This window comes from Brassica rapa, chromosome A01 (genome assembly GCF_000309985.2).
Source record: "Brassica rapa cultivar Chiifu-401-42 chromosome A01, CAAS_Brap_v3.01, whole genome shotgun sequence".
NCBI lineage: Eukaryota > Viridiplantae > Streptophyta > Magnoliopsida > Brassicales > Brassicaceae > Brassica > Brassica rapa.
Window position 1 is genome coordinate 18,533,285 of NC_024795.2, and position 23,517 is coordinate 18,556,801.

Here is a 23,517-nt window from a genome sequence, read left to right on the forward strand (position 1 = left end):
ACCAATCAATGTTTACCTCTTATTTTAGTGTGTTCTTCCGGAGGAGCACGAATGCAAGAAGGAAGTTTAAGTTTGATGCAAATGGCTAAAATTTCTTCGGTTTTATGTGATTATCAGTCAAGTAAAAAGTTATTCTATATATCAATTCTTACATCTCCTACTACCGGTGGGGTGACAGCAAGTTTTGGTATGTTGGGGGATATCATTATTGCCGAACCCTATGCCTATATTGCATTTGCGGGTAAAAGAGTAATTGAACAAACATTGAAAAAAGCCGTGCCTGAAGGTTCACAATTGGATGCAATTGTACCACGTAATCCTTTAAAAGGTGTTGTGAGTGAGTTATTTCAGCTCCATGCTTTTTTTCCTTTGAACAAAAATGAAATCAAATAAAACAGTTAGTTTATCATAATTAAACGAAAACCCTGAAAATTTTATTTTTCTTTAGAATCATTTTTTTATCGATATTCTTGTTTACTACTCAGTAAACCTTTATCAACAAGATAAAAAGTGAATTTTTGCTTTCGGGAAGTTCAAATTCGACTAGAAAAATAAAACAAAGTTTTTTTCCTCTCTTGCTTGCATATGGATGGATAATTCAAATAGAGATATAGATCTATAGAGAGTCTTGCATCGTTTTGCATTTCCCGAAAATTCCCTGTTGGTGGATCAGATTCCAATCAATTTTGTATAAAATTTTAATGGAATAAAATTTTTTCTTTATTAATGACTATTAGAAGACAAAAAGAACAAAAAGAATAATAAATCTAACAGGGAGATTATGATAATACATCTATTTTATTTTGAAAGATTAATAAGTCCATTTATTTAGTTTGGCGTTTCTTGTACCTATTTTTTATTCCGACGACATACCGACGATTTTTTCCCTCAGTATGCCGATGTTTTCTTGTAGTGACTAATTGACTTTTTGTTTAAAAGGTTATATATTACCACTAAAAATGTGCTATTTGAAATAACTACCTAAATTATGAAAAGTTGTGATTATTCATATTTTTTTTTATGAAAAGACACATCTTTATATGAAAAGACACTTTTATAGATATATATATTTACAATCTATAATAACTAATGCAATGTTCAAGATGAAAAATCGCATCATTTCACATTTATTAAAATTTTAATTAATTTTGAAAGGTTGTGTTTTTTTCAACATGTAGTTATTGAAAAAAATTGTGAAAAAACTTAAATGTGTCTTTTCGTTATAAAAATGTAAATTTACATCCAAAAGATAAATTTTAGATTCTATTTGTTATGTTTTGTGTGTTTTATTCTTTAAACATTGTATTTATTTTTTTTAAATTGTTAAAATATAGAAAGAGGTGTCTTATGATAGCAAACCTTTTTTTTCTAACTGCTGACGTCACCTTTTTAATAGGAAAAAAAATCATATCCAATGGTGGTAATTTTCCAGCATATATAATGTAATGTATAAAATTTTGTTTAAGATGTGTCACAGCTCCTCAAAGGCGTCGCTTAGACAAGTTGTAGAACCGTCTTCATCTCCAACTCCAAGGGTCGTCTCTTTTCACAAACTTATTTATAGAATAGACCGTACAGGTTTGCAGTTTTTTGGAGTTCATTCATCACGTCCTCTCACCCGTTTTCTATCGCTCCGGTTTCCTTTAACATCCAATTCTCAGAACAAATTCGGACATAATTGTTTATAAACCATTTGTTTGTTTTAATATATCCCTAATTTGAAAAGATTTGTTTTCTACATGCTCGTCGTATGTCTGACTAATTTATGCCTCTTTAATTTTGTTAATCGTCCTCTTTTTTAAGTATACGTATTTGTTTCTGCAGTTTTTATTTTCAGGGCTTGTCGCTATTTGAATGTCTTTGTGATCAGATCTCTTTTTGAATGGTTAGCAGTGTGTGGAAAGAGATGGAGTGTATTGCGTCTTATTATTTGGCCAACGAACGAACCCCTTGTAACTTTCTTTTTCTCTCTTTCCTTTCTGATTTAGGTTCTTTCTCCCAGTTTTTGTATTGCAGTTTACTCGATTTTCATTGTTTTATGAATGATTTGGTTCGTGACATTTTGGAAAACTGATATGATAATTGCGAATAACTTAAGTATATATTCTCCTTATTCAGTAAAATAATTCTCATGTGCAACACTTGTCTGTGCATGAGTTTAAGTGGGGAAGCTTGTACTTGAAGAACATGTGGAAAGTGAGCCAAGTTTCGATGATAATTCAATATTTACAAGGTTTCAAAATCATCGTTGCAATATTTACAAGGTTTCAAATAAATAAATAAATAAATTGTGACGCTAACCTACTTACTGTGTAACTATATCATCATTATAACAACAACAGGAAAGAGGATGAACGTGACAGAATCTCAAAAACCATAGCAAAAAGAAAATGAAGGCTTGTTGTACTTATGTATTTAATGCTTATATCTGCTTTTGGGATTTGAGTGTTTAGAAGATGGATTTAATTATCTTGCCATTTGTCCCTCTACAAGATAAGACTACCAAAAAAGATATGAAGAAACCAACGATGTGTCCGTAAATATATTTGTGTTGTTACCAAATAAATTAAATAATCTGGTTGTTACTTTTAGATTCAGCGGTGCTTGAAACTTGTCATGAAAGGTTACCCTCGCGTAGTATGTGAAGATTGGCAGCAAGAGGAAGGATAACTCTTTCTTTTACCGTGCGGAGGGTTTTAGGAACCTAACACAAGTTTAAAAAAATTATATTAAAACTTATTTTTAATACAATCTATCATCTTCACCAAATACAAGAGTGTAAAATTATAAAAGAAATAAGTTTATTAAGTAAATATGATATAATTCTATCATATAGAAAAAGTAAAGTTGAATCTAAAAGGTTAACAAGTCGAACTCTAGTGGAAAGTATTATTTAATTTGGGACCTAAAAAAAAATAATATTAATCGGAGGATTGAGGCGAATATCTTTTTTGATGCACTGTAGGCACAGCTTTATTTCTTTAATATATACACGATTTTCTCCGGTATCCGGGCTAGAATTCTTTGTGAAAATCAGAATATTTGTTGTTTATTATCATTTTTGTTGGTCGTACCTGATTCAAAGAAGTTAATATATGAGGAATTCACACACAATAAAAAGCTGAAATGGTAAGACTATGGCTATTTATGGATATAATATCAACTTTTAGATTGTATAAACTTGATCATTTAACTTTAGTTCTAATTCGGTTGATATGACAATCAGTAAAACAAATAAATATTGTCACTAATAAAGTATTCCAAAAATATTTTCAGTAAAACTATATATGATATATGCAATTATGTATCTTATTCATTTAGAATATTTTTTATTGAAATGGTTTGTGGTTCTTTCTCATTTTACTTATATTATACATTTTTAAAATTCATGAAAAAAATAAAAGATCTGTATTTTTCTCCTTATTTTATTATACTTTGATAGCAAAATAAGATGATTTCTATAAAAGTATAGATTATACAAAGTGGCATATGTTTTTAATAAAATTAGTTCACTATAATAACTTAAAAATGCATAGATACTTTAATGTGTGTGCCTTTACTAATTGGTACTGACATATTTTTAATTTTATTACAACTAACTAATAAAAAATATAACTGCATGTAAGTAGTAAGTTATTTGTAACACATGTATTTCTTCAAAACAATTATATAAAATGTGGTATATTCATTTTTTACAAAATGAGTTTCGTGCGATATCGCACGGGTTTCTTACCTAGTAATAATAAGATGAAACACATTAAAAAATTTCTTAAAAAAAGTTATGATGGATTACATAGTTCAAACAAACAAAAATGAAAACAATTAAGGCTCCGAATGGTGACTGCGGTTTGAGCGGTGCGGGACAAGCGGTTTAACTGCGGTGCAGTTTTAACAGTTATAAAAATGTATAAATATATAGTATATGTAGAGATTTTTGTTACTGTTAACTGCGGGGCGGGGCGGGATGATGGTTAACATTCGAAGCCTAAATCAATCTACTCTGAATTTGAGAAATAATCAGAAGGACAAGATTCTGATTTGTTGTCATACCATCCAATCTCGGCTTCTGATTCTGAGTGCACAACATCACCTAGTCCAAATCCGGTTAAGTCGACAACGAGTTTAACGGCTGCTAAATAATCAGTTGGACTTATGTGGCTGCTAGAGTTTGGCTGCAATGGATTAGAAACTCTTTGTACTTGGCCTCTTGGATAGCTTCATGTGACAACTATCAAGGATCATTTCTTTTCCTAATGTGTGGATAAAAGGCAGAGTTGTTGTACCAATCAAGGATCACTTCATGCTCAACAGTATTGTCGTACCAATCACAATAAAGGACAGTGCGCCTCATGCCAATCATTTCCGGAAACTGAATTTCTAAAATTTAGCGAAGATTGCCTTATAGTACACATCGTAGTCAGATGACGATGAAATACCAGAATCATTAGTTGTCCTCAAACAGTCTTCCTTTTGAACTGTGAATGCATAACCTCAAGTACAATATCTCGGACATGACTTCACTACATAATTTGGGCCACAAATAAACTCACAAATTTCCAAGGAACATATTTTCGTCGGGTTTTACCGACGAAATCCCCAATTCTTTACGGGTTTGCATTTCCGACGGATAAAGAATTCCCAACGAAATTTTTTCCCTCTGAATTTTGTCAGGATATATCATGTTTTCGTGTAGTGTGTGTGAGAGACATATTTTATAAATAAGGATTCATTTTTCCCACATTAGTTCGGATTAATATTTATATTTTAGTAATCATAGTGTCTATGTGAGTTATTATTTAACTTGTACCAAGGTGTAGAAAGAATATTCAGATCCGAAGATCTAAACCGAATATAATCTGAAAAAATAAAAATGAGAATGAAATACAAAAAATTTGAAAATTTTATCTATCCAAACGAATCAATAACAACTATACATTTTCTTATGCTCTTCATTTAACGTTTGAATTAGCTTGATATGTTAATTTTCTTGTCCTATTGTAATGTTTCTATGGTCTTTGATGTTTGTCTAGTCATTATAGAACTTGTTAGGATCTTGGAAATTTTTTGTGTATTTGTTATAATCTACATACTTTGGTTTGAATGGTCGTCTATGCATATATTTTATATATTATTTAAGAAACATGATAAATTGTGAGCTATGTCATGTGTCATCACGATAATGATTCTTAGAATTTTTAGAAAAATATGTTTATCGATCTAAAATATTAAAATTATACAAAAAAATATTAAACCATAATTTTAGTTTAGGCCACAGTAATCTATGATATAATATAGATTCTTAATTAATTTTTGTTGATAAACCCTAAACCAATCTACATCCGCTCATCTATGTTGAAAATAATTCAATTTCATATGAACTAAATTTACATCATTGAAAAATATTTATTATTACATGATTTCAAATTTTAACCCATGAAAATATTTTTTATAAAAATTGTAAATTATTTTTAAGATCTAATCCATGAGAAGAATTTCTCTGGAAGACTTATAGAAGACTCCTGAGAGACTTATGGAAGACTCCTAGAAGACTTATGGAAGATTCTTGGAAGACTTATGAAAGACTTTGATTTAAGCAGGAAACCTAAATTATTCCAAAATTTAGGCGGAAAACCTAAATTATTCCAAAATTTAGGCGGAAACCATAAATTCTACTAAAATTTAGGCGAGATGTGTTTGAAGACTTCTTTTAAAATCTTTTGTGAGTCTTCCAGACCCTAAAACCAATCAACTATGCAAAAAATACTTTCTTAAACTTAAAAAAAACTTAGAAAATGTTTAAATCAAGTTATTAGATAGTTACTAAACATATATGGGTCAATTTGAAAAAGAAAAAAAAATGAAGGTAAGATTTCAGAATCTAACCCTAAAGATACATACAATGCTATAATATATGTTACCAAACCCTAAACCAATAACTCATGAGCCAATATATATTCACTCATCTATGTTGAAAATAATTCAATTTCAGATGAATTAAATTTACATCATTGAGAAATGTTTATTATTACATGATTTCAATTTTGTACCCATCAAAATATTTTTTTATAAAACAATAAAATTATTTTTAAGATCTACTAAATGAGAAGACTTACAAAAAAATCATCTTAGAGAAGACTTACAAAGAAGTCATCTTAGAAAAGACTTACAAAGAAGTTTTCTCTAACGCAAGGTTATAATGGTAAAATTGAATACATGGTTTTTGTTTGTTCATAAGGGAGCTGATGTAATTTCACTAAGTTTTTGGGTTAGTTTTGCATTTGATTGAATTTGTGATACATTTTTGTATTCAAATCAAGTTTTGAGTATTTTTTGCAAATCCCCAAAATAATAATCACCAGCAACAACAAAAAAAAGAAATTGTGATTTGGGCTGGATCGTTTTAAAAATTGTGATTTGGGCTATAATTAAATATGATTAATAAAAAGCCTATTAAGCTTCCGTTACTTTTTTTTCTTGAGGAAGAAACCAAACAGATTCATGTTAACCAAGTAAAAACAAACTTTTTATTTTTTTTTGTAAATAAAAAGCTAAAGATCCAAGCTATCTCGAAACATAGCTAAAGATCCAAGCTATCTCTCTATTTCTCTCCGCCATCGTTAAGCATAGAGACTGACATCTTATGTTTCCCACTAAAAACTGAGAAGATGTTTGCAGATCGTTAACGAATAACGCTAGTATATAAAGGTTTGGACCTTGTGTTTTTTTTTACAATCAATTTCAGTTTTCGATAATCTTTAGTTTTTGTATTCTTATATATTGATAGCTGTCGATCTAAATCCTATAGAATCAATCAGCGGGAGCACGGGTCAAGCTCAGAAATTTCTTGTAATAGACTTGTAGAAGTAACTATAAAATGAGAAAATGAGTTACAGTTCTGAGTAATTGGGCTTTAATGAGTTTTAAACGAATTTATATATTTGTTATAAGAAGACAATAGCATTGGCATGTTGACATTGGGCATATGAGCTATTTTTATAAGACAAGAGGAGTGAGCAGGTGGAGATGTTGTTGCCGCCTTTGTGTTTGTCGGCATTTTCTCTTGTATCTCATGTTGTGGTTGTGTTTGTTTATTCTTTATTTGATGGGTAATATGTAAACAAAAATTATTGTTAGTTGTATTTATGAGAGTTCATAACTTACTCTGCTTTTTTTGTTTAGGTAATTTCACTGATTTTGGTTGTCGTCTTCGTCTTCTTCGTTGCGAAAGTAAGTTTGTAAATTGTTAAATAGCTGGCCGTGTAGTTTGTATTTGTTTAGTTGACTTGATGTATGTGTCATTGAGTTTTAGTTGGGGTGATTGGTTTGGTATATTTGTTTTGAAGTTTATTTCTAAGATTAGACAAAAAATAAATGTGATCATTAATGATTCGTCTTTTTTGAAATTCTAGTTTTTTGGTGTTTTGATTGTTTGGGTTGTTGTGGTTTCTTTTAAGCAGTAAAATAAAGGTTTTTGTAAAATTAGTTTGATAAGTAAGGGAGATAAATAGACGACCACGAAATTTGGGTAGAAAATATTTTTGATTATTGATGTTAGTACAATATAGATAATAATATAAAGGGAATTGTGTGTTGATTGTTTCTTACGGTTCAATGAGGAGACGAATAACGACTCGAGTTGTTTCTTTGCTAAGGTCAGAGCCTTGGACAGAACAGATTTGTCCAACCACATCTGCGAGTTTAAATATCAGTTATGATAACAAAACATATTATAAACCCATATGCAATATGATAATATACTTGGGAGTTCTAGGTTTGTGTTCGCAATCACTTGAAAATTATCAAACAGTCTAATTATGATTGGAGATTGATCTCATGAGCACCCGTGACGACTTCATCAATACTAGTTGGTGAGATAAAACGAATGAGGAATGGATGATCAATTATCTTGTACATGCTTGAGCACCTAGCAACTTCAAAACGATCGACTTTCACAATAGAACCGGCTTTCAAAGATGGCATGTAATGATTAGCACGTCCGACGGGAATAAACCCATGAATCACGGAATCTGCAAAAAATATTATTTAACAAAGAATCAGGAAATTAATTAAAAACAATTATATTAAATAAGCGTGATACATCGAAGATTAACTTACCTTTTCATCAAGGAATAGAACCGTGATTCCCATAAACTCACTGTCTTTCTTGAAGTTCAGGGAATCCCATAAGCGAGGAGGTTAGAGGCTATGCTCTGACTACTACGACCAACACAGAGAGACTCGAAGGTTGAGTGACGGATGCCGGGAACGCCGGTTTGAGGAACTGGAGAGGCAGAGAGACATTTTCTAGAAGATCGTTAAAGCTAAGAGGAATCAATGAGTTTTGTGCAGATGCAGATTGGGTTCATCAAAGATGAGAATCATATATATAGGGTTTACAGAAGGCTACAAATCGGAACATTTAAGATCAAGCGATTTAAGATGGGGGGATGAAGAGTTCACCGGTGAAAAATAGATTACGAACAGACACACGGCGCAACTCTGTAACTCAGACTTGTCTGAGACAATGATGAAAAGAACTCTAACTCGTGTTAAAGGAAGACAATTTACAATATGAAAAACTATAATTGTTGTTTTTTTTCATAAAATGTGATGAACCTCATTTAAAAATGAAACTCATAATACACTTGTAGGCCCGACCCACAGAGAAAACCGAAGAAGCAAAAGTTTCCGACCTTCGTAAATATATATTAGTTTCGGCCATCAAAGTTCAAAGTATCATTTAGTTTAGTTGTATAAATATTGGTGTTTATATTTCAATAACCCGAGTTCGAACTATAAGCTTGTCACTTTTTTAACACTTTTTAAAAGTGAGATCCACCAAAATACCGACGTGTCACCTCAGGAAAAAAGAAATATACTATTATATTATAGATTTTGATTAGTTTATTCTAAAAATTAAAAAAAATATTAATTCAGTGGTATGTGATTGTAATTATTGTGAAAAATTTAGAGTTAAGTAAAAAATGTATTTCAATTTTAATAATTTAGATGTTATAAAAGAATTCATTGGTTGTTATCTGTTCCAAAATAATGTATTAACAAACAAAGCATGTATCATTTAATAATAACTATTGTGTAACATGTGGAAACACCGTAACCTACTGGTTAAGGTTTAAAGGCTTCTACACCTAGGTATGGGGTTCGAACCCCAGACTATGCAATTTATTGCAGATTATTAAACAATTATGCAGACTACAGATGAAAGACTTGCAAGGGATCTTCAACATGGTGCAAGTAAATCTCGCCAGGCGTGGATCTACATAGGACAGCTCAGGTGATGCAGTTAGATGTAGGTCTTCATATAAAATACTAGAATCCACTAAAACGTAAATATTTATCTGCTAATATATTAATAAAATTTTTACTATTTTAAAAATGAAAAGTTTTGAACAAAGAAATTTAAAAAGAAAAATTATAGGGCAATTCTCTCAAATAGTACTTTTAAAGTTTTTGTCACTAAAATAGCCATTAAGAAAGAAAATGACCAATATTCCTTTTTTGTTTTGAAAATTTTAATTTTAGTTTTTAATTTTTTAATTTGAAACTTTATTTCCAAAACTCTACCCCTTAACTCTAGTAAGTCTAGATTAATTAACCCAAAGGTAAAAATACATTTTTATTTTTTAATAAAATTTATTTTGGTCATTTTCTTCATTGAAGACTATTTTTGTGACAAAAATTTTAAAATAATTATCATAGTAAATTTTAAAGTTAAAAAAGAAGAAGATAAACTCTCTAAAATAAGAAAAAAGGATAAAAAAAAGAAGGAAAATTATACAACTGACTACTGTAATCTATAAATAACGTTAACCCTATAACATTAGTTATCATCAAAGAAGTACACAATAGAGGAAAGAAAACTGCACAATGAATCCCTCTAGCTTCCGATCCAAATCAACCATTGATGTCGATGAAGCCATTAAGAACCAAAATGACATAGCGATGGTCGTTTCGAAGGACCTCTTCTCTAGCAAAGCCAAACATTCTAACTCCGTTTTTTCACCAGCGTCGATAAACAACGCGCTCAATTTGGCGGCCTCTGGTCCCAGTGAGATTCTCATCGACGGTTCTTCATTCTCCAGTGAGATCCTCTCCTTCCTGAGGGCTTCTTCAACTGATGATAGATTTTGTAGGCGGTTATGGGGGTTTATGTAGGGAGCCTCCAGAGATGATAGATTTTGTTGCAGATCATCCATTTTTGTTCTTAATTAGAGAAGACGCAATTGGAACTGTTTTGTTTGCTGGTCAGATCATGGACCCTTCCGACAAATCTTCTTAGGCTATGGGGGGTGGGGGCAAGGGTCCAAGCGGGATTTCGGTTTGGTTATATGGCAAAAAAGTGTGACCGAATTAGTTGAATTTTGTTTGACCTTTTTATTCATGAATGTATTTTTAAATTAATTGATTCATATTTATATGTGTTTTTTTTTTCGACGAACTTAAATTTTATTAATATGAAAGCATAATATCTGAATACAAAGTTGGAGTTAACCACTTAGGTGGATAAACTTTACAATTTTCAAAAATAAAATTTGCTGGACCATGGCGAACAATTTCATGCGCGGCTTGATTTCCATTACGTTTGACAAAAGTAAATGTTGTTGTAGAAAGCTTATTCTTCAAGCTATTAATTTCTTCAAGAAGATTCTGAATGGTTGAATTTGTTAGATGATCATTGATCGTTGTAACCAAGATTTCTGAGTCCCCTTCGAAAATCATATCACTATATCCTCCTATCCAAGCATTCTGCATTGCCACAAGTAAAGCCATTGTCTCTGCAACTAAACTGGAATTAGCGAACCCCAAATTAGCCGAACCCCACATATAAGGATGACCATAACAGTTCCGGATAATCCATGCACCTCGAACTTGGTTCGAATTTAAATCATATGCAGCATCGTAATTACATTTTAGAAAACCCTGATCTGGACGTTTCCATGACGATAAGGCATGCAAAGAAGAACCTGCACTTGTATTGCTTACTGTAGGAGATGATGAACATAAATGAGATATCCATTCTCTTACGTCAGCGCAAGCATTGTCCACTGTGACATTTGGTTGCAGTATTTGTTTCCTAAAGAGAAGAAAATTCCTCTTTTTTCATATACGCCATAGTAACCAAAAAGGTAATAACCATTGATAAAGGGAAAGAGATTGTACGCCTTGAATATTCAGCAGAAACCCTATTTTATTGTCCATAGAATCATTTGTTAATAATGGACCCATAAAAGGTAGATTTGAAAGTCTCCAAATACATATTGAATCGGGGCACGTGAAAAAAAAAATGGTCGATTGTCTCTTCTGCCAATCCACATCTCTGGCAGATAGGATCTAAATTCATTCCTCTTGAATTTAGTCTTGTAGTTGTTCCAATAGCCTTTGATAGAATACGCCAAAGAAAATGGTTAAGTTTAGGCATTATATTTAATTTCCAAACCTTATCCTTTAGAATAGGATCACCATAAGGAATTGGAGGGGCTTCAATCAAATAATCTGGTGCATGCCTAGCAACCTTATACCCAGAAGACACCGTATAGTTTCCATCTCGTGTATGACTCCAAATCAACTTATCTTCTTTTTCTGTTTGGCTTAAATATATCTGGCTTACGAGACGTTGGTCCTCATCGCATAAATAAGACTGTAGTGCCACCGGATTCCAATGTTTGTACGGTGAAGTTGTGATCAGATCACTAACGAATAAATCACAATTCATTGTTGTAGAAGCAGGCCGAGGTGGAATAACAGGTAACCAGTTATCTTGAAAAACTCGTATATCTTTGCCATTTCCCACAATGTAGCTACATCCTTTCTTTAAAACATCAATACCAGCAAGCAAAGATTTCCATCCATATGACTGCTTACGACATGTTTTCCCTTCTAGAAGTTGTTTTCCTTTAAGATATCGGGCTTTATAAAGTTTGGAAAAAAGACAGTTTGGTTTTGAGTAGATTCGCCATGCTTGTTTGGCAAGCAAAGCGTCATTAAACTTGGGTAAATCTTTGAATCCAAGCCCTCCTTCTTTCTTCGTATACTGTAATTTTTTCCAAGCCACCCATGGTAGACCTTTAAGATCATTTTTACCCCACCATAATCTCATTAAAATGGCATCTATCTCTTGTGTTGTTGCAACCGATTTGATCATAACTTCTTTACCAGCTGGTGAAAGAAATTTAGTACTCCAATGAGACGTTCTCTGTTTAACACGTTGAACAACTGTACTAAACCTTTCTTTTTTTTTCCATCCAAACTGTTCTGGTAGACCCAAATACTTCCCACCACCACCATGATTTGAGATTCCAAGGATGTGTTTCAAGGAGTCTTGTTTAGAACCATGAACCTTAGAACCAAAAGTTATTACTGATTTGTCTTGATTTATTTTTTGACCGGAGCAATTTTCATAGATATCAAACACTTCTTTTAGAGCTTTGCAATTTTTTTGATTAGCAATGCAGAAAAAGAGAGAGTCATCCACAAAAAATAGATGAGTAATAGATGGAGTCCCTTGTCCGATTTTAATACCATTTATTTTCTTACGCCAAACTTGAACATCAATTAGATGACTCAAAATATCAGCACAGAGAATATATAGATATAGAGATAATGGATCTCCTTGACGTAACCCCCGCTGTGGAATGATATGTCCCTGAGGAACACCATTAATAAGCACTGAATATTCAACTGTACTGACCAGAGCCATTACCCAAGATATCCATTTTTCTGCAAAGCCAAATGCTCGTAAGGTACTTTCGAGAAAATTCCAATCAACACGATCATAAGCTTTAGTGATGTCTGTCTTAACAGCCATATATGTCTGGGACACTCGTTTCCTTGATTTAAGAGAATGCATAAGCTCATGGGCAATCATAACATTATCATTGATTAATCGACCTGGAATAAAAGCTGCTTGTGAATCCGAGACAATTTTGTCGAGGGAAAATTTATATGTGTTTGTTTATTCGTAAATTTTCATCAATAGAATGATATAATTAGTTTCTTTTTAATTTATAAATGGCAGTTTACTTGTATGTGCCTAGTTCAAATTATACATTTAAAACTATATATAAATATTAGAAAATTGTTTATAAAAAAATTCTAACAAGGTTTTGTCAAGTTTTTTAATACTCAAACTTTTTCGTTAACCAGTTCAATTTTGTCTGATTTTCGGCGGAGATTTTATCTTCCAAGCAAAGGTTTGGAGTTTTTTTTACACTCAGCAAAGGTTTGGAGTTATTTTTACACTCTGTTTGTGCATCCATCGTTTCGTTGTTAAGCAAGTTTGTTCCTGTCCAGTAGCATGATTTAACCGTGTACATACCGCTCTTTTATAGCTTCAGCAATATTCATCTCGATGGTATCATGGCCAATGATTGAGATATCTTTCGGACTGACATAGTTTTCTAGGATTTCAGTGTTCCATCTTTTTGGACTTCCTATTAATAGTTCACTTACTGGCATCATTGTGTGAACCACCATTGCAATGTGCCTAGCCGGTCTCGCCGGTAACATCTTCCCAAATCCTGATTTCATTCTCAAAATTTACTTTTTGTCTAATTTCCAACGATATTAATGGCTTCGCCACCATTGTACTCGTCCACCCATATGAGGAATTATGAGCCTTGTTTAGAGGCAAAGGCGAACTACATATGAAGTATTTTCCCTGCAAAACTTTCGCTAATAGGGAATCAAGAAACTGCACTAATCGCCTCGACTGTTTGCCTAATATAGCAAGATTGAATTCAAGGATCATCTTGAGTCCTATCCCTTCCTCTCCTCTTGATTTACATAGATTTTCTCATTTTTCCAATATATACCTCTTTCAGGTAGGTTCAAACTCTACCAGAATTGTACAATGGCGCTAGCTAAATTCTAACAGGTTTCTAGTGATAGCAGCATAGGCCCTGTTCGTTTGTACATCTGGAAGATGCATCCAGATGATCCATCTAGATGTTTTATCCAGATGTTCCATCTGGGTGTTGTTCGTTTTTTCATTTCGTCCATGCATCCAGATGAATCATCTGAATGCAACTATGTTCGTTTGCTTTTCATTTTTTAACTTCCATTTGCATCTAGGTGGACTTGTTATTAAAATGACTAAAATATAATTTTTACGTTTCAGCCGAAAAATAGAATTTTTACGGTTTTGGCGGAAATTATATTTTGCGGTTTTTGAGGAAAAATGTGTTTTTAGCGAAAAAGTGTAGTTTTGTGGTTTTGCCGGGAAATACGTTTTTATGGGTTTGGCGGAAAAATACTTTTTTGCGGTTTTGACGGGAAAAGTGTGTTTTGCGGTTTTGGCAGGAAAAGTGTTTTTGACGGGAAATGTTCTTTTCACGATTTTGGTGGGAAAAGTTTTTTTCGCGATTTTGGCGGAAAAAGTTTTTGTTTTCGCGATTTTGGCGGGAGAAACATTTTTGCGGTTTCGGCAGGAAAATACATGTTTTCCGGTTTTCGTGGGAAAATACATTTTTCTGATTTTGGCGGGAACATGCGTTTTTTCGTTTTTGGCGAAAAAATTTGTTTTCCAGTTTTGGCGGGAAAATGCATTTTCCGGTTTTGGTGGGAAAGTTGTGTTTTCCGGTTTTGGCGGAAAAATTGTGTTTTCCGGTTTTGGTGAGAAAATTGTATTTTCTGTTTTTGGCGGGAAAATTGGGCTTTTCCGGTTTTGGCGAGAAAATGATTTTTGCGTTTTTGGCCGGAAAATGCTTTTTGGAGTTTTCGCGGGAATATGTGTTTTTGGGTTTTGGCGGGAAAATGCGTTTTTTTTTGTTTTGACGGGAAAATGTGTTTTCACGGTTTTTTTCGAAAAGTGTGGTTTTTAGGCCCTGTTCGTTTGTACATCTGGAAGATGCATCCAGATGGTCCATCTAGATGTCTTATCGAGATGCTCCATCTGGATGTTGTTTGTTTCTTTATTTCGTCCATGCATCCAGATCAATCATCTGAATTCAACTATGTTCGTTTGCTTTTCATTTTTAACTTTCATCTGCATTCATGTGGACTTGTTAATAAAATGACTAAACTATAATTTTTACGTTTCGGCGGAAAAATAGCATTTTTACGGTTCTGGCCAAAAAAATTTTTGCGATTTTTGAGGAAATATGTGTTTTTCGCGAAAAATGCATTTTTATGGTTTTGGCGGAAAATACGTTTATGGGTTTGGCGGAAAAATACGTTTTTGCGGTTTGGACGGAAAAAGTGTGTTTTGAAGTTTTGGCGGAAAATGTTTTTTCTGCGATTTTGGCGGGAAAAGTTTGTTTTCTCGATTTGGGTGGAAAACATTTTTTTTGGTTTTGGCGGGAAAATACATTTTCCGGTTTTTGCGGGAAAATACATTTTTCTGGTTTTAGCGAGAAAATACATTTTCTGGTTTTGGCGAGAAAATGCGTTTTTCCGGTTTTGGCGGGAAAATGCGTTATTTTGGTTTTGGCGGGAAAATACAGTTATTTTGGTTTTGGCGGGAAAATACAGTTTTTTCGGTTGTGGCAGGAAAATACAGTTTTTCCGATTTTGGCGGGAAAATACATTTTCCGGTTTTGGCGGGAAAATGAGTTTTTCCGGTTTTGGCGGGAAAATGCGTTTTTCTGGTTTTGACGAATTTTCCGGTTTTGGCGGTAAAATTGTGTTTTTCAGTTTTGGCAGGAAAATGCGTTTTTCCGGTTTTAGCGAGAAAATTCAGTTTTCCGGTTTTGGCGGAAAATTTCATTTTCCGGTTTTGGCGGGAAAATTGTGTTTTTCGGTTTTGGCGAGAAAATGCGTTTTTTGGTTTTGGCGAGAAAATGCGTTGTTTCCGGTTTTGGCGAGAAAATACTTTTTGCGGTTTTGGCCGGAAAATGATTTTTGGAGTTTTGACGGGAATATGCGTTTTTTGGGGTTTGGTCGAAAAGTATGATTTTACTGGTTTTGCCAAAAAATGTGTTTTTATGAAAATGTGTGTTTATGTTTTTTTTTGCGGAAAATTGCATCTTACGGTTTTGGCGGGAAAGTGTGTTTTTCCGTTTTTGCGAGAAAATGCATTTTTGGTTATAAGTTATGTACGTAGGTAAAACCAGAAGAATAGACTTTATCAGCAATTCTTTTCCTCCCCTTGAAAGCCATCATCATCTCCAACCATTAACCCGATTTTGCAATCGCTCTTTCAAGAACGCGAATAATTTCCGTTTTGAGCCACTGATGTCCTTTGTAATACAAGATAAGATCTCTCCCCTTCATTTGCAATTCCCATTGAATTTTTTACAGCATCTTTCACATGTCCAGGTGTCTTCTTACCAAAGAGTAATGATGATTTTTCGAAGTTAATACACTGTCCTGAAATTTTCCCATAAGTCTTAAACGCTTTTATGACCATCGCATTCACGGGGCTCCGTCTTAGAGAAAAACAGGCTATCATTAGCAAAGAGAAGGTGTGATACTAGAGGGCTAGTTCGTGAGACGCACATCCCCGTTATCTTGCCTTGATTTTCCGTATGATTTAGAAGGCTAATAAGCACTTTTGTGCATAGGATAAAAATGAAAGGAGACAAATGATCTCCGTGACGCAATCCTCTTCATGAGCCATGTTCGTTTCTTAACAGCTGCGTTTAGCGGCTGCGGCAAGAAAAAGTACTGCGACGGTGACCAGAATAATAGAATCTAAAGCTGAAGTAGAAGCTAATGGATGTCCGGAGACAGAAAAAACTAGACGCAATGCCGCTAAAAATTTCAGCGTCCCTTTTTACTGTAGTTACTTGCCGCTGCGACTGGATAACAAGTTGTCGGTGCTTCATCGGTGTTGTGTGATGGCGTGATAACATGTTTAATTTTTGGCTGCTGCCGCTGTGTCTTGCGGTTAAGAAACGAACATGGCTATGGTTGTATTTCTTCTTGGTTGGCCATTAAAAAGGACATGGTATTTCACTGACGTTACACACCGTATTATCTACTCAATCCATAAGTCTGAAAAACTCATGTTTTCATGACCGCACTGATAAATTCCTATTCCAAATGATCATAAGCTTTACTTATGTCTGTCCTTATTTCCATTCTTCAAACTTTACTTATGTCTGTCTTTATTTCCATTTTTCTAGGTTTTTCGTTGGAATTTGTACGAAATAAAACATCTCATGTGTTATCATTCCATTATCAGTTATTTAATCTTTGGCATAAGATTTTAGATATTATTTCGTAGTTCACATTATAAAAACTGATGGATTGAAACTCGGATATTTCATTCGATTTCTCTTTTTTCGGGATGAGATAAATATTGACATCATTGAGCCATGGAAATCCTATACCATATAAAGTATACCATGGAAATCCGTTTGACAAAGATGAAAATGTTGTGTAAAACTAAGAAAAATAAAGTCCGTACACAACTAAAGCAAAGTTAACCAATTAAAATACACAAGCTTTATTTACTTTAATATGCTTTCGAAGTGGGTCATTCTATTTTAAAACATTTACTTGCAGCTTAAGAAATGTAAATAAAATATATTTTTTCTTTTGAGTTTGGATAACTTTTACACTTTAAAGTTTAAATTATTAAATGGATATTAGAATTTAGGATTGCATATCTGACATTTAGTTTTAAAGGGGTTTATGTCGTCATGTGACAAATTCAACATTGTATAAAAGTTAGACTAAGATATTATATTGTATTTCAGGACTAGGAATTGACATAAAAAAATAATGATTCCTTACTAGCACAAATAATTAATGATTGGAACTTATTTAAATATTAGTAGAAAAAATATATTTACATTAAAACATGTTAAAAGAAAAACCATACTTACCCTACTGATAAATGATAAATAAAAACAAAAATAATGAAATTTTATCTTTTAGATTCTCAGTTGTCAATTACTTATTTTTGTCGCAAATTTTGCATTACCTTTAGTTTTTCTTTTTGTTGCCTAACTGGATAATATACCTTATGTATATCTATACTATTATTTATTAAGTGATTTAGCTTATTTATCATGATTTCCATGAATTTAGGTAATTTTGTTTATTTGTTATGTTTTAATTAGGTTTAAACTAAGTCATTAATTTATTAATAGTTTTTAGTTGAGTCCATAATTTATTAATTTAAGTAATATAACTATAAAATAAGTAATTATATATATAATTATTTTGATTTTGCTTATTTGTCATGGTTTCCATGATTTTAGTTAATTTTGCTTATTTGTCATGTTTTTATTAGGTTTTAGCTTAGTCAATGATTTATTAAAAAATTTTAGTTGAATCAGTAATTTATTAATTTTTAAAAAACCCGTAATTAATTTTATATATAATAAAACACGCATTTCATTTTAATAATATTTACTTTATATATTATATTAAATAATTAATTATAAACTAATATGATAAAATTGTGAAAATATGTTTAAAAATTAAGAGAATTCTTATACATATTGTGTTGCTATCTGAAAACAATATTTTTTTATTATAAAGTTAAAAAACTAAGATATAAAACAGTTTATAATTAAATATTAGTCAAACAACAATATTTATATAAATATATTTTCTAAACTATTCTAATATATGAGTGTTTTAAAACTTTTAACACAATAATAAGTACATAGTTTGATGAACGTTTTTTTACATATATAAATAATTTGATGTTTGATTTGACTATTTAAAATCATAAATAATAACTTAACTTGTGACCGAGTATGAAACAAATTTTCTTGCTTTTACTTTAAACCAGTTTAAGTTTAATCCGTGAACACTATAACTTCAGTTGGTGACGACTAGAAGAATGAAAAATATGAAAAAAATAAAAAAATGAAATTTCATTTGAGGAATTGAAAAATAAAAAGAATATGAATTTTTTGTTCAATTTGTTCCTTCTCAAAATTGCATAGGAAATTTTTTCTTATAAATTCATTTCTCCATGGGAAATTTTGAAGAAAAAAATGGGATCTTCCTTTCAATAATTTGACTAAAATTTTAACATAACTGGTATAAATTTTGAGGAACAAAGAATTCAGCATAATTTTTTCCTTCGACATATTTACCAATTAGAGTTTTATAATGCCGATTTTTGAAATAATAAGATATAAAATAATGATTATATATATATATTTTTTTGGTCGAAAATGATTATATATATATATATTCAAAATTTATCATTTACCTAACAAACTCAATTTAAAATCTTTTGGAAAAGAGGAATCCCTGATGTGGCGCTAAAGTCGCAGTGAAAGCTGTTAGATACCAGATTGAGAGAATCCAAGCAAATTTTTTTTTTCATTTATCTCTTGCAGCAAAAACAACTTAATTTCAAGCTTGTACCAAAGTACAAGGCACTCTATATAAGTCACCACAAACCATAGTCTTACCCACTAGAAAACATCTCTCCTCCGTCTTTATCTTTTTACTATTTTCTGAGTCTTTTTGTTTCTTTAATCATCTGAAGTAAAAATGGGAGGAAGTAAAATGCCAGAAGTTTATGACATCAATGTGGAAGCCGCTCTTACTATTGTCCCAACTGAAGCACCCATTGTGTCTTCTTACAATGATCGGATCAGGCCGTTGCTTGACACAGTGGATCGGCTGAGGAACCTGAATGTGATGAAAGAAGGGATCCAGCTTCCGACCATTGTCGTAGTTGGAGACCAGTCCTCTGGAAAGTCCAGTGTTCTTGAATCATTGGCAGGAATCAGTTTGCCTCGTGGGCAAGGAATCTGCACTAGGGTTCCTCTTGTTATGAGACTACAGAGAAGCCCTAGCCCTGAACCTGAGATCTGGCTTGAGTTCGGCGACGAAAGAGTTGACACTGACGAGGAGCATATCGCAGAATCTATTTGCACCGCAACTGAGGCAATTGCTGGTAAGTTGTGTCTTAACATGTTTGAGACAAAGAAATGGATTCTCATAATCTAAACTATATATGTTGCAGGATCTGGTAAAGGTGTCTCAGACACTCCCCTGACCCTCCATGTAAAAAAAAATGGTGTTCCTGATCTGACGATGGTGGATCTCCCCGGAATAACCCGGGTTCCTGTGAACGGGCAGCCTGAAAACATTTATGAACAGATCTCCGGGATGATCATGAAGTACATCGAGCCACAAGAATCCATCATTCTCAACGTTCTCTCAGCTACGGTAGACTTCACCACTTGTGAGTCCATCCGTATGTCTAGGCAAGTTGACAAAACAGGGGAAAGGACTCTAGCTGTCGTCACAAAGGCCGACATGGCTCCTGAAGGTCTCCTGCAGAAGGTAACGGCAGACGATGTGAACATTGGACTAGGTTACGTCTGCGTCAGGAACCGTGTAGGGGAAGAAACCTACAAAGAAGCTAGGATGCAAGAAGAGTTACTTTTCAAGACTCATCCGCTGCTTTGCATGATCGACCACGACATTGTTGGCATCCCTGTTTTAGCTCAAAAGTTAATTCAAATCCAGGCGACGATGATTGGCCGTTGTTTGCCGGTCATTGTACAAAAGATTAACGAGAAGATGGAAACAAGCGAGTTTGAGTTGAAGAAGCTACCAATGGTGATGACATCTTCAGGGGAAGCTCTGATGACGTTCATGAATATCATTGGTTATGTCAAAGAGTGTCTCCTGAGAATTCTTATCCAAGGAGACTTCTCTGAATATCCAGATGATCAAAGCATGCACTCTACTGCTCGCTTGGCTGATATGTTGAGCAAATTCTCAGACAACCTCCAAGCAAAGCCGGAGGCGGCGAACGAGTTCTTGATTGATGAAATCAAAGTCCTAGAAGAATGCAAATGCATCGGACTGCCTAATTTCATCCCTAGAACAGCCTTTTTAGCTATTCTTTCACAGCGTGTTGATGGCATGCACGCTAAGCCGGTGGAGTTCATCAGAGAGATATGGGACTACGTTGAAGTTGTTCTCTCGTCAGTCATCACCAAATACTCTGACAACTTTCCCCAGATTCAACCTTCCATCAAACGAGCCGGTCGAACGCTAATAACCAAGATCAAGGAACAGTCTGTGAGCCGAGTGGTTGAGATCGTTGAGATGGAGAAACAGACGGACTACACATGTAACCCTGAGTACATGACAGCATACACACAGAAGATTGCTAATCAAGCAAGCTTCGTCAGTCATGTACAGAGCAATTATTCAAACTACGGTGATGTGGGGATTTCGCATCTGAGGGGGTATAACTCTCAGCTGCTTAGCCAAGCGTTCGACATGAATGTGAGGATTACAGCCTACTGGACCATCGTCGTGCGACGGGTTGTGGATAACATTGCACTCTACCTTCAGTTCACTGTGAAGAATCTTGTCAACAGTCAGTTTCAGAAGGAGATAGTGGCGGAAATGGTGGATCCTAGGGGCGGAGGAGAAGTTGAGAAGATGCTTGATGAGTCTCCGTCCGTGGCGTGCAAAAGGGAGAAGCTGAAGAACAGTATCAAGCTGCTCAAGGAGTCAAAGGACGCTGTTGCGGCCATTGTTTATCGGAACTCGGGGTAAGGCGACCGTTGAGCTATTGCTTCTTTCTCGTGAAGATCATGTGTTCTTCGAGAGTGTTTCTCTTTTCAGTTTCTTTTTTCAGTTGTGGCTTTTGTGATCTCTTGAACTTTGGTTTATCGTTTATGTTAAGTTTTTAAATGTTTTAGTTCGGTGAGGTAAACAAAACAAACAAAAGGACCTGAAATGAGGACAAATATATTGTATGAAAACACCTGAAGTGAGCTAGTAGTGCGTCCAAGGTTGCCAGCGAATTTTCAACAGATTTTCAAGGGATTGGAATATTGTTTTGCATGTTATGGTTCCGTATATTTTTTTTGGAACCCAACAACATTGAATATTTTAAATAAGATTCGATTCCTAATGGATTCTCGATAGATAGCATGTTCTGTTAGGAATTCGTCAGAAAAAAAAAAAAAAAAAAATATACCCGGGAAAAGCAAGGCCAAAACTTCCATTTGACCGCCAAAAGTAAAAATATTTCCACGAAATCCCAAGGAATGTCCATCAAATTTTCTTAACACATTACATTGAATCATATCTTCTTCCCCATTTGGTTTCTTACATAGTTTCAAATCATGTAAGTTGTTTAATTTGTTATTACATTGTTATATTTTTTGATAATCCAGGTAATCCGGACATTTCCGAGGGAACCCGACTAGCACTTAAGTACATTGTTATATTGTATTATAGTAAATTGATAGGTGATTACTTTTAGGGATTTGATTGTTACTTTTAGGGATTTGGGTGTTACTTTTAGGAATCTAAAATATTACTTTAGGGTCATATTTTTTATCTACTATTAACAAGTCATAATAAAATCACTTAAACAATTAGTTAATATGACATATTTGATTACTTACATTAATAATAAACTATCAATAAATTTGAATTAATTTTTTTGTGATTATAACAAATTTGTTGAGAAATAATCTAACAAAATCATATTTAAAATTTTAAATATTTTTATAAAATAAAATGTTAATTAACTTCATAAGTAGTAATATAATATAGTTATAAATCAATGTTAACTAAAATTTTAAACAAGAAAATAAAATTATATAGTATTTTTGTATAAATTGTATAACTATATTCTGTATTATATAAAAATAGAAGTGTTATATAAATTAAATATGACAAATTAAATTAAATAAGCAAATTAACAAATTTTATTTTTAAAATTTTTTTATTTAAATAAATTATCACTCATCAATAAAATGTGTTAAAATTTGTAAACTATATAATATTTTTATACAAAAATAAATTTATTAACATAGGCTAAATTTTTATATCTACAACTATATATTATTCTTTTATTTATTTTTAGGCACTCAATAATAAATTTTTTAAAATGGTTATATATAAAAATATAACAGTATATAATAACATTTAGTTCATATACTATTTAAAAAAACTGTTATTATAAAACTATGAAATTTAATAATTCATTTAAAATATTAATGACAAATTAAGTTTTAATTATAGTTTTTTAATTATAACAAAACCTGTTGAGAAAATTATAAAAAAATATTGCAAAAAATTCAAATATTTATATAAAATAATGTATTAATGTCGTAACAAAAACAAATTCAAAATTCATATACTCTTGCAAACTCGGGTTGTGTAATTTTTCAAGTTTTCTTGACAAAATATAAAATTTTGAAAATAAATATTCATACTCAAAATTATAATATTTCAAATTTTACAAATATAAAATCGTAGATGATAAAGAATAACTTTTTTGAAATGCACCACGAAAAAGCTAACTGTATATGTTATAAAAATTAAAGCAATCTAATATTTTGAAATATTAAACAAAAATAAAAAGAAAACTTGATATCATAACATCCAAAAATATCTTATATCAATAAAACTTATCAAAATAATATGATAAGTGCTACTATGTATAAAATTTACTAGAATAATAGGACTATATTATTTAAACAAAATAATGGTTTTACTTATAAATTCCGTAAAATACTAAAATAATATACGTTGAAGATATTTTTTAAACACAACATAAAAATATAAATTATCTTAAACATATTTATTCTCTATAATATA

At 32.4% G+C, this 23,517-nt stretch overlaps 1 protein-coding gene and 2 long non-coding RNA genes across 4 annotated transcripts; all 3 read left to right on the top strand.

Moving 5' to 3' along the window:
* The first annotated feature begins 1,639 nt into the window (after positions 1–1,639).
* On the top strand, positions 1,640–3,684 carry LOC103829848. Its single transcript, XR_004450751.1, has 2 exons — positions 1,640–1,952; positions 2,164–3,684. It is a non-coding gene; the product is annotated as an uncharacterized LOC103829848 (long non-coding RNA).
* A 2,904-nt stretch (positions 3,685–6,588) lies between these two features.
* LOC103829854 lies at positions 6,589–7,022 on the top strand. Its single transcript, XR_625626.2, has 2 exons — positions 6,589–6,705; positions 6,806–7,022. It is a non-coding gene; the product is annotated as an uncharacterized LOC103829854 (long non-coding RNA).
* An 11,469-nt stretch (positions 7,023–18,491) lies between these two features.
* On the top strand, positions 18,492–21,604 carry LOC103829861 (putative dynamin-related protein 4A). Of its 2 annotated transcripts, XM_033277693.1 has the most exons (3): positions 18,492–19,831; positions 19,901–20,477; positions 20,525–20,603. In XM_033277693.1, the coding sequence occupies exons 1-3, from the start codon at positions 19,423–19,425 to the stop codon at positions 20,601–20,603; spliced, it is 1,065 nt and encodes a 354-aa protein (XP_033133584.1). In that variant the 5' UTR covers positions 18,492–19,422. The 2 variants fall into 2 exon arrangements, with proteins under 2 accessions (XP_033133584.1, XP_009103796.1); XM_009105548.3 differs by having other exon boundaries at positions 18,504–19,831; positions 19,901–21,604.
* Positions 21,605–23,517: the final 1,913 nt, after the last annotated feature.